This window comes from Pleurodeles waltl, chromosome 3_1 (genome assembly GCF_031143425.1).
Source record: "Pleurodeles waltl isolate 20211129_DDA chromosome 3_1, aPleWal1.hap1.20221129, whole genome shotgun sequence".
NCBI lineage: Eukaryota > Metazoa > Chordata > Amphibia > Caudata > Salamandridae > Pleurodeles > Pleurodeles waltl.
The window spans coordinates 650104399-650116620 of NC_090440.1; the positions used below are offsets into that span (position 1 = coordinate 650104399).

The window sequence follows — 12222 nt, forward strand, 5'->3', positions numbered from 1 at the left end:
AATCAAGTGTTCCAAAGAGCGGGTTGGCAGTTCCCAGGGTGCTGCTACCTCCTTTGTTATCCTAACAACATTGGCACCTAGGTAATTCTAAGATGTATGAGGTGTGCCTTATTCAGGTCTGTTAATCAAACGAGAAGACTTCAGAGTTTACAAAAGGTTATAATACTCGGTACAGACGGACACACTTGAGAAATGGGTCACCAGCTGAATATAGCATTATAAATGTAAATAATGAGCAGATGAACAGACTTGAATTTATGTGTATTGGAAGCATAATTTATTTTAATCTTGTTGCTCCCATGGGTACAGGCTCTAAATTGTGGACTATCTGTATTGTGTGCCCAATGCCAGCTGACAACTACAGACAGGAGCGATACACCTGTGGAAAACCAGTCATGTTAAAAGTTGGCTTTTCTGACATCATGGAATAAGACCCTGCCCTTCTTCTGAGGCCCACTCCTTACTCACATTGTCTAAAAAGAGATATCACTCTCAGATAATACTGAAAATAAACAGGTTAATGCAAGTATCCTAGATGAACAACAACTTTTTGATTCTGTGGATTCAGAGTGAAAGAAAAAAATAACCCAAGCAGGAAAGAACTAAGCAAAATGCAAGAAAGAACTACTAAATTAAATAAGCAAAGAAGGAAAGAAATAAAGTAAGAAACAAAAGGAGAGAATCTTATTTTGCTTACATTGAAACAAATAAAGGGAATAAAGGAAAGAAAGAAAAAAAAACAAAGAAAAGCAAGAAGGAAAGAGCAAGAAGGTGTCATACCTAGAGCATACTGAATTTAACATTGAAGCTTTGCGTAAAAGCCTCAATGTTACAAGCAATTACAATAACCAAGGATTGGCAGAGCATATAGGTCTGGAGTTATCTGCCACTCTTTAGACTGTCAATGTTTGCTTCGTCATTTTTTCTTTAAAATGTATTGCTGGTGGAGCAGCCAGTCCCCCGCCAATATGCGTATGTTAAACCTGACATTCTTGGTGTGGTATTTTCTGAAACTTTTTTCCTTCACTTCCTTACTCTGCTAAATTAATTTTTGTTTGCATTGGGACTCTGTGCACTTTATTCTTGTTGACCACATATAAAGTGCTTAGGCTCTCTTCTTAAAACATGGTAATACTGGTCTACACCTAACTGGAACATTTAATTTACTTTCAAGTCCCCAGTAAATGGCATTACATGTACCCAGTGCCCATAAATTAAATGCTACTAGTGTGTTGCAGTCCTCACATTGTCCCACCCACTAAAGGAGCAGTTTTAAACATGTTGTAGGTCTGCCGTTGCGGCATGTAGTACAATTTTAAACTATCATTTCGACCTGCAAAAATAAAGCTTTTGCCAGGCCTAACCCTCCCTTTCTAATACTTAGAAGCAACATGTAAGGTAGGCCCTAAATGCTCATCCAGCAGAACAGGACATGTGTGCTTAAGTGTTCCATGCCCAGACTCTGAAAAACACCTAAAGTTGTTTGTCAGTGTTGTACGTCTTATCTCTCCAATGTGCCAACACTGGGATACCTTATTTCAATTAAAAAGTGCCAGCTGCAGATATGGAGCTGATAAAGAAATAATGTATACACTCTGTAATTGTAAATTTAGATTTTAGATGAGAACGTTGAAAATAACAATGTGAGAAAGTTGGCATTTCCCTACCCAAAGTGTCTAATGCCTTTCTATGAGTTTCCCCATCAAGAATGTGTACTGGACACAGACAGTGCGCAATGGGACCTGGGTGTAGCTGGTAAAGTTCTTCCTGGCAGGATGGCAGTGTACCCTGCCCTGATTACATTTTAAAGGCCCTCGCCTGCAGCTAACACAAAGGAACCCAACACCAGATCTGCCCTTGCCTTTGTCACTCTATAGACAGTTTGGAGCTGCAACCAGAGGAAGGCCACAACTGGCCAGAACCAGTTTTGGGGTGTATGTCAGGGAATTCCTTACACCAAAGTCTGGCATCAGGTATTAAAATAGGACCACTGTAACATTTCTGGACCTGTGGAATATTTAGGAAAAAAGGGACTGTCTTGCTGTCTGAAGAAGGACTATTGGACCTACTTGCCTAGATCCCGGTTTATCCAGAGTTATTCCAAGGGTCAATTGGCTTACTGCCTGTGTGAGCTAAAGGGACACAACAAGCTTCCAGAGGTCTCCATGCAACTGCCTAGCCCCAACTGCACATGCCTGAACCCTGCTGCAGGTGTATGCTGGAGTGATTCCTGATCCACAAGAGGTGCACCCGCTGCAGGTGCTGGACCCTTGGCTGGCATCAGTGAGAGATCTTACTGCAGAAAAAGATGGAAATCCTGAAGTTTGGGCGCTTCTCAAGCGCGAACAGGTCCATCTGCACCAGAACTCTGCCACCCATGACTGCCAATACGAAGCTCCAGTGGGAGAAGCTATTCGTGCCAACAGGGACTGTTCACAATGACCTGCATTTTGCGTCAAAAGCGACAATCAACAGATGCAAGGCTCTGGCGATGACAGTCACTTTGCACTACAGCAACAACTGACCCAAATGCTCAACCTGCCCTTCACATCCAACGCCGCCTTGTGATGCCATTCTCTAAACAAATGGAACGCTTGCGTGGGACTTGAAAAGATAACTCTTCAGACACACTAACCTGGTCCTTGTACCAGGCATTAGCTCCTTCACGGTCGGCCAAAACTTGTGACTCTCCCTCAGTCTAGTGCGACCAGATAACTACTACCATTTTCTGCTTCTTGGCAGTATTATAACTAAAAACTTTAAGAGTTAATATCTTTAGTTCTACTGATTGGATTTTTGTTGTTTTGGGCATCATTTTATTTACTAAAATGTACTCCTGGTTTGGGATTTTGCTTGTGTTGTGTTTTCACTTTATTACTGTTTGGTGCTGCATAAATACTTTATACATTGCCCCCAAGTTAAGCATGGCTGCTTTTGTGGCAATCTACGTGAAGAGTAAGCATAGGTTAATTTTGTGACTTTTGTGGCTCACCCAGACTAGGATTGTGGTTGTTGCAATAACCCAATTTATTACTATAAACATATTATATCAACAAGCAGGCTAAAAGCAAAAATTGTTGGTCTAAAAAAAGCACACGTCATAGTAAACATGTACAGCATAACGTTTACCTGCAAAGCACATGTGCACCCCTGGGTCACCTGGCTCTGAAGTAACGTGTCTATTATCATACAACACAATGATAACCTTTTGGTCTTCTGAGGTCAATAAAATGAGTAAGTGAACCCATCAGAATTCAAAACTGTAGCTATGGGTGGAGTGGCTGTTTAGTCCACTGACTCACCAGATCTGGATGGTTACTGGAAGTGAAGGGAACTACTTTGTGGATGTGCTCTAGGTGTAAGAGAAAAATGCCATCGCTCACAGGGAAGTCAGCCAATGGCCCATGTTGGAAAGGAAAAAAATGTGAATGACATCAACAGACCGTAGATCACGAGACATAAAGACAGACTGCGTGAGCATGAACCATTAATTTTAATATGTGGAAGCTCTGAATTAACACAAAGATGCTTGGAACGAGTTATAAGCAAGCAATTGCAAAGGCAAGAGGTCTGAATCCGATCTAATACACCAGACCTACTGGCATCCAAAACTGCTTGTTTGCTTAATTTGCGTTCCAGCAGCAACCAGGGAAATGGAGCAGGGAAGTGGCGGAGTAAACTAAAATTTACTAGTGGCTCAGAGACTGGACGTAGTTTTTAGGGATGCCAAAAATGTGCTCTTTGAACGGACAATAGAGAGATAGACTCTTGGCATTCCCATCAATATGTATGTTTTGCTGTAAAGTGAAGCAATGTATCTTGCAGCAAAAAAAATAAAAATAATAAGAGATTGTTTCTGTTTGCATACAAACAATTAAATGTGCAAAGGTTTGGTGAGTCAGTTACTTTTCTAACGTGAAATAGTCCAGCATGAATTCTAATGAAAGGACTTCCCAGGAAGAGGGGGAAGGGGTTACATCCAAACAGCCAATGGCAAACCAGCAAGTCAAAAATATTTCTTTAGGCCGACCCAAAATGTGATTGACAATGTTCCACGCCAATGGGGGAAGGATGCCCACTCAAGCATGCCAATGGTTTGCAGGGAATTAAACCAATGGGGGAAGGATGCCCACTCAAGCATGCCAATGGTTTGCAGGGAATTAAACCAAACACATACTCTGTCATGAACAGAATAAGGACTCTGGTATTTAACAATCATATGGAGAACTTAAATTTTTTTTATGTTGATTACAAAGGCCGGGAGCTGTTTTTTGCGGCTGTTGCACACCATATTTTTTCACTTTGTATCCTCTGTTAATTTTCATCTAATAGTCTCTCAAACCAGAGACTGTCTAAATCCAGCTCTACAGTGCAACTGGGCAGAGCTCTAGATTGTGCCTGGCTGAAGGGTATCAAAACTTCTTCTTCCATTCTACGGGAGTAACTTCATTGCCTGGGCTGTGGGGTAGTTTACTTCGTTAGAGGCATGGACTACTGCAGTCAGCTCTACAGACCTATGCATTAAAATCTTTGTAGACCCAGATTAGAGGGCCCTTCATTTAGAAGTGAGATTGTTTGCATCTTTCAGGAGTGGGGATGATTGTGCTAATGTGTGTTCCAAGTCCATCCTGTATATGTAATCATACTTGAATGCCTTAAACCATTGTTCACAGTAGGCATCCTTAAAAAAAAAATTGAGGGAAGTGCCAATTTGCTAACAAAAGAGCATGTGAATGTTTCCCTCCCCTCCTCGAAGAATTGGTTGGCTGCAAAATTATCAAAATAAAACCCACCAAATATTAATCCCTTTAATTGCACAAGTACTGAGCCCCTGCGCACTGTATTTTGTAGAGCATCCCCTTGACTGCATGAACAGCACCCATTCAGTGTCATCTGAACATGGAGCAGTGTGCTGCTCATTTCATTTCAGTTTGGAACAAACAGAGAGAAGGTCTGTCTGGGCATTGTCTGAGTTTATCTGTTCATCTGCTGAAGAGTTTGTCTTTGAACCAGTTACATGAGGAGGACTTCAGCTGCCAGCCCCAGGACCCAACTTCATGTCACGATGTAGAGATAGTAACATGAGTCTAAGTGAGGCACAAGGGATCGATCATGGAGTAAACAGACCTATTGAATCAAAATGACGATAATGACAACTGATTGCAAGCAAACAGCATAGAGTAGTGTCTCAGTCTAGTAAGTACACTTGCCTTCACCAAGAGACCTTTCACCCACTCTGAGAAGATACCCTTCTTGAGAGTGAAGGGCATCTTCTCAGAGTGGGTGAAAGGTCTCTTGGTGCAGGCAAGTATGCCAAAGCACACATCACATCATTTCTGGTGTGCTATAAAGGTATTTAGAGGTAACCGGTGCTCATTCTGACCTCCTACCTGAGGGCTACTGAGTACAAGAAACCAGAGTACTATTCCAGATAATGGTGTCTAGAGAAGCTCAAGTTCCTTCTAACCCAGGTGTGCTCAAACGCTAGACAGAAAGAAGCTAAGAGATGTAACAACTTAATGTGACCATGTGCAACGATCAATCAAGGTGGCTGGCAGGATGTAGATGAAAGGGACATCACAAGCTTGACTGCCGCACGTAACTCGAGGAAAGGTGGCTAGTTTAAGCTGTGGGTTATAGGAAGGTGGGGAGACTACAGGAATAAGAATGACTGACGGTCAGGGTTTGAAATGCATTTTGCTGGCCAAGTTTAGAGTGGGAGCAGGTGGGTGAACAGCAGGCAGCTCGGGAATGGGGTTAAATCAACAGTTACTCAACCTGGTTGTGGTAGGGATTATAAAGCAATGGGAAACTGTACTGTACATGTGATTAAGACTGTCAGTGAGAAACAGGAGTCAGAGAGGTATTTTGGAAAGCACCGAGGAGTGAAGGCAACGTCTGCCTAATGCCAGCACTAAACGGAGACAAGGGAAGAAAACCAGCAAAAGCTTAGGAGGAACAACAGAAACAGAAGTGGGTGGCTGGGCATAGATGCCAAAATGTAGATTAGGACCAAAAAAACTAAATTATATTCCAGTTAATCACGTACAAGAAACAAAGAAAGATACAGACAAGGAAATATGAATACAAACCTTTTTCAATTATGTATTGCTAAATAATTCGAATGAAACACCTGTGTCAAAAACAACAAAGATCTCCATGGCAACTGCCAGCTGAATAAAATGGAGGCAGGCATTATTTGTTTTCCAGCATCATAGAGACAGAGAGTGATAGAGAATATCTTTTAATATGCATCAGGCACTATCTCACAAAAGGTGCATCTGTAGGTGAAGGAAGAAGATGCTTAAATTATAGAAGCTGTGCAATGGGGCCAAAGTGGATTCACACTAACTGCAAGGCAATGGGATGTATATGACTTCTCAAGTCATTGACAAAACAAAAAACACTGCGATCAACTTTCTACAGGTATAACTGATCACTTATATGTTTTGAGTCACTCAGAAGGCGCATTCAAAACTGCGCAATTTCAGGTAACACCTTCTCAGGATACAACACAGTAATACAAATTTTAACTGGCCCAGTGATAGCATGACAGTATTACCAGAGTCACTGGAAATAGGTCTTTAAATAATTAAAGTTGATGCAGAGTAAGGGTGTGCCCTATGTGCTCCTAGGGCTGGGTGCCATGCAACTATAAGCACGGACCTTATAAAAAATAGTTTTGTAAGCCCTGATGAGGTAAAAACAGCCAAATTCGTTTTTCCCTCATTGTAGTGAACGGCTTTCATAGGCTAGAACAGGGAGACTTTATTTTAATTTTAAAAGTCCCCTTAAGTGACTGATACAAAGAGTTTGGTATCAAATTAATTGTTATAATAAATACCACAACTTCCAATTGTTGGATTTAATATAACTTGTTCAGGTAAAGAGTTTTAAACTTTACCTGAAAAGTTGCCAACTTTAGCCCTGCATTGTTTTTGCTGCTGTTCTCTGATTGGCCAGTCTCTGGCAGCCTGGCCAGCCTGCCTTGATGAGGTGTGAAGTGGCCTGGCTTCACACAAAGATGTGCCTGTGGGAGGAGATCTCCCCTCAGCAGATGGTGAGGCAGGAAGGGGGAGGGCTGCCAAACTGGTCTTTAAAGGCAGAGAAGGACATTTGAAGCAACCCAGCAACACCCCCCATCCTGCAACCCCAGACAACTAGGCGCCCCCTTTCTTAGATTAGGAGAGGGGTGTGTTTATGATTTTTAGCCACACCAGTGGGTGGGCTCAACCAGATGTAACCTCCAAAAATCACTTTCAGCCATGATGGATTTTTGAGGAATGTTGCCTCCTGGGATTGATTTTTGCCACACTTACCAGGAAGTGGTCATCACCGGGGGAAGGACTCTGCACCCACACCTCAGATCTCCATCAGATTCCAACAAGGAAGAACCACAGGAGAAGAAGGACTGCCCTGCTGGACCCCTGGCCTGCACCTGGACCCTGCACTCTGAAGGACCGCATCAGCTGCACACTTGGGCTTCACCACAAGAAGGACTTTGCCTGGCTTCAACTGGTTCAAGGAGGGACTCCCTGTTTGCTACAGGTGAAAAATTGCTAACCAGAGTACCCAGCACCAACTCCTGAAGAAACCAACCAGCTGACCACTGTCCAGTGGTCAAAAAGGAGTGTGCACAAGGTGCATTCTGGGAGTTGTAGTCCACACCCCCAAGGATCATCTCAGAGCTTCTGGAGCCCAAAAGAACATCTGAGAGAAGACCCAGAAGTTTGGAGAGCATTTGAAGTAAAAAAAAACTCCATAAAGAGAGCGACTCACCGTGGCAACTCTAACCGGCTTGCCTCAACCGCGACCCGGCCTGATTTGCAGGTTCATCCCGATGAAGAAAATCTCTAAAAAAGAGACTAAGTCAGAACGTAGAAAGTTGACGGGACCTGCCAGATAGCGTATCTGAGGAGGGCTCCAAGGACATCGGATCAAGATCCAGGTTTACCCCGGTTGAAGGATTTTCACCTCAAAAAAACGACTAAGTCCGAAGGTAAAAATCTCCACCGAGGGCTCCCGCGACGCATATCCGGAGAAGAGTTCCAGGAGGTCGGATTGGACTGGCAGGTTTGTCCCGCTGAAGAAAATCTTCAGAAGAGAGACTACGTGCGAAGGTAAACTTTTAACCGAGTCCTCCCGCGGGCTGTAGCTGAGCCGGGAATCATCGCAGTCGGCCTTAAGCTTTGACTTTGCCCCGGTCGAGGTGCGACCAGATGACCAGATTGGCGCTCTTTGTTTCTAGGTGCTGGAAAACAATAATTCTTTAAAAATTCATATCTCCGGTTCCCCTTATCCGATTTTATTCGTTTTTGTGTCATTTTAAAGATAAAAATATTATCTATTTTTATAAATTGGTTTTGGAAACTGTTTCCTGTGTTTTATTTAATTACTGTTTTGTGATATTTGAATGTTTTACACTTTGTCTCCCAAGTTAAGCCTTGTCGCTCGTTGCCAAGCTACCAAGGGTTGAGCTGGGTTTAATTTACTGAGACCTAACTGGACCTAAGTGGAGGTTAGTTGCCTATTGCTAAGTGTAGGTACCTACCTACCCTTACAATAACCCATTTTCCAACAAAGAGTTAATGTGCACCGTACATTTATTGTTTTTTTATGGATTTAGTTTTTCATATAACACATCAATACCACGAAGAGTGGATTATCGCTTTGTAAAGGTAGCCTGACGACTTTTCGTCTGTTGATTGCTTTTCTTGGCCAATTAAGAAGTGATAATTTCGCCCATCGTTGGTAACAGCCTCAACGGATGAAATACAAACTGAGTGGAAATACTGATAAGCTCTTTCAAGGTGGCACACGTAGTTTAGAAGATTCACAAACATATTTACCTTTTAAGACCCATCTAACGTGCCTCGTATTAAGCCACATATTAAATACGAATCTATTATACAGTCCAGGAGGCCGTTTTACCTGTCGGACGAAAACCTGACTGGAAGCGTGGAATAACTGCAGTAGACATTTTTTTGACTTGTGTAGGGGTTGCGTTCTGTTGAGTGAAGCTTGCTGTGCTTGTAAGTACATGATGTAGCAATCGCGTCGAGGGTGTAGGTCCCGCAAATAATGAGTAAATGCTAAAAAAAAAAAATCTAACACGCTTGAACAAGCAACATACTCCTCGGTAAGAAACACAAGTAATTGGCTGACGCGCATTTAGAGGAGTAACAACGGAACAGCATGCGAAAGTGATAGGACAAATCGGAAAGAACACACCTCAGAAACTCACTATCAAAGCTCTCGGACATTCGTTGTGTTAGACCTATGGACACAGATGTATTACGCAAGAGAGGAGTCTCAAAAACGATTGCTCAGCGTAAGTGGGGGGGGGGGAGGAGTGGAAGAATTCTATAGCACTACCAAATGAGACTTCCTGAGGGTGGGGAATTGACCAAATGATAGTTCTTACGCCCTAAGTGGGGTGGAGGGGTTCACAGTAATAACTGCTTCTCACCGGGCCTCGTTGGGTGCTGACGCTGGTTGCCATGGTACCGGGCGGCAATTGCCCTCTCAGACCCTCAGAAGCTCCAGTCTCGCGCAGCAGACTCTGCCCCAGAACGCTTCTCTCAAAGCGTTCGACTCACTTCCGGTTGATAAGGCCTTCCCTTCTAGTTACTTTCTTCCCGTCAGCTTCTATCCAGTGACGCGCTCGACGTTTAATGCGCATGCCTAAGGAGACCTTCTCGGCAGAATAATATGACGATCACGCACACTTCCAATTCACCTAGCGCTACATCGTCTGATATTCGGGAAGGAGTATTGCTTACGGCTTTTCTGGGAACAGCCGGACCTCCAGTGACAATTTTGATTCTTATACTTATTTTAAGTGCAGCAGCATCGCCGCATGTGCGCTGCCGTTCGCATCACGATACGGCTTGACAGTCCATCAATCATGTAGTCTACTCTAGACCCTGTAAAGAAAGCGGTCAAACAGGGTAAGCTGTAAACGAATACAACATTTTCTAGTGTAGCGTTAAAATTTTTAGATTCTATTAAGGACACAGAGTCGAGGCTTATGCTTCTCAATTCTTTACTACTTAAAATATAGCAGCCAATGAATAACCAGTAACACTAAGAGGCTTTGAACCCCGCTTCCTATAACCACCAATAGTAGACCAACGTGGTCTATAAACAGGGGAGGCACCAACTGACCTCCTCTTTCTTTGAAAAAAAATCAGAAAACCACAAAAGCGCTCAAGTCCAACCAAAGTCTCTGGGAAGATGAACAATCCACCAAAATCTGGATCTCCAAGAAGGACCCAAGCGGCGGCTCATCACAGGTTCAACCTTGTTTACCATCGGTGTCTGAAAGAAAAATCCATGATAAGACTCGAGACTTAACATGGTCTACTATTGGTGGTTATGGGAGGCAGGGTTCCAAGCCTGAGTTTTACGGTTTTTCATTGGCTACTATATTTTAAGTAGTAAAGAATTGAGAAGCATAATTGGAGCCTCCGGTCCTGACATAGAATAGTTTAATTCTAGAAATAAGATGCCCACTACCTAGCTGCCTGCCTGTTCTTTTCCTGCACGTCACACTAACTTTCCTGTATTGAACAAACCTCGCACAGAGACTGGTGCAGTAAGTGGAACACACACTGAGAGTAACTATCTAGGGCCACGTAGGTATGTTTAATTTTAGGAGTTCCTAATGGTGAATCTTTGTTATTCGCACTTCGAAAATCGCAAACACCTGTGTTCTTGATACATTTAGGGATTCCTAATGGGGCCGTAATTGGCATACATCATTTAAATTCATGAGGTAGGTCAGAGTTTGCGACCCATAGGGAACCAATAAAACACAGGGACGGTGGCCTGCTTGGGACAGCGGACTACCATGTCTTTGTTTGCTTTAAATAAAGCAACTTTTGTTTTTAAATTGCAGGCCGTTTTCCTTAAAAGAAAACAGGATGTGCTTCGGAAAGAAAAATGAAGCATTTAAGTTTCTGCCCTTAAAAAACTTTTTTGCGTGCATTCACAAAGAGGAAGGGGAGGTCCGTTGGAGGCCCATTTGTTTGTGAATTGGTGGTAAACTGCAAATGTTTTGCAACTTGTTTCCAGTCTCAAAACATTCATACATGGCCCTGCCACCCGCTATTAGGTATTGATGCCCTTAACACGCCCCTTCCTAATACGGACTCGCAAACCCTATTTTGCGATTCGGTCATAGGTTATAGAATCACAAAATAGGTTTGGTACATACATAAAGGCTATTTTGCTGTCGCAAGTGGCCCAATTTGCCTTTTGTGAACACTAAATCCTTTTGTAATTCTGGCCCCTTTGAACATAAACGCTACGTGGCTCACACGAACACCAATTTTAGTATACACTAGTTGTCAGAAATAGGTATAAGAATAGTGAATACATCCTATACATCATCTTCCCCTTCACAAACAATGAAATTAAGCCACATTTATTATTGCAAAATATTAATATACATAAAAATCCTTGATCTAGAAGGCATGGAAACATTGCGAGTAAACCTGCTAACAGCAGTTTGGAGATCGGGAGAAGCATAAACTTGACTTGGTGAAGTACCAACCTCAATATAATTCTCCATGGCCGTTCTGACAACTCTTGGACAAGCAATGGATCGATCGGTCAAATTACATTATTATTTTATAATCTTTTTTATTCATTATGTCAGCCTGTCTTAGACAGGTCTTACAATATACATATCTATATATACATCTAAGATTTTATAAAGTACTACAATAATTAAACCATGACATATGCAATAAGACAGTGGTTCCCCCACGTTATCATTACTGGATCCCGGAGACTGCCACTTAGTCATTATTGGAATCCAGGGGCCCCGCACTGAGTCAGTACTGAAAGCTGGGGACCTAATCTATTAATCTTATTTAATTTCTAAGCAGTCGCGGACCCCCTGAGGAGGTTTTGTGAACCCTCAGGGGTCCCTGGACCATAGGTTGGTAACCACTGCAAAAAGGCATACTGATATTTCATGAACAGCCAACCCAAAAAATGTTGACACTTTAAAAGTTGATTCATAGCGGCTAATCAAGAGTGACAGAAACTGTAGAGGTGCAAAATTAATTACATATCACCAATTCAAGTTAAATAGCTAAAAAAAGCTTTTCAAGAAGGCTACATTCTTATACAAATGCTAGTACCTAGCCAATGACTAAATCGGGGACATTGACTACTGTGGGAATTCATTTTTTCTTTTAGCCAGAAATACAT

At 42.5% G+C, this 12222-nt stretch overlaps 1 protein-coding gene across 1 annotated transcript in view; it reads right to left on the minus strand.

Annotated features, from left to right (window-relative positions):
* Positions 1–9638, minus strand: part of TOLLIP (toll interacting protein) — a 199891-nt gene extending 190253 nt beyond the window's left edge. Inside the window, exon 1 of the mRNA XM_069223148.1 lies at positions 9470–9638. Within this exon, the coding sequence (XP_069079249.1) occupies positions 9470–9502 (33 nt within the window). The 5' untranslated portion in view covers positions 9503–9638. The remainder of the gene's footprint in view (positions 1–9469) is intronic.
* Positions 9639–12222: the final 2584 nt, after the last annotated feature.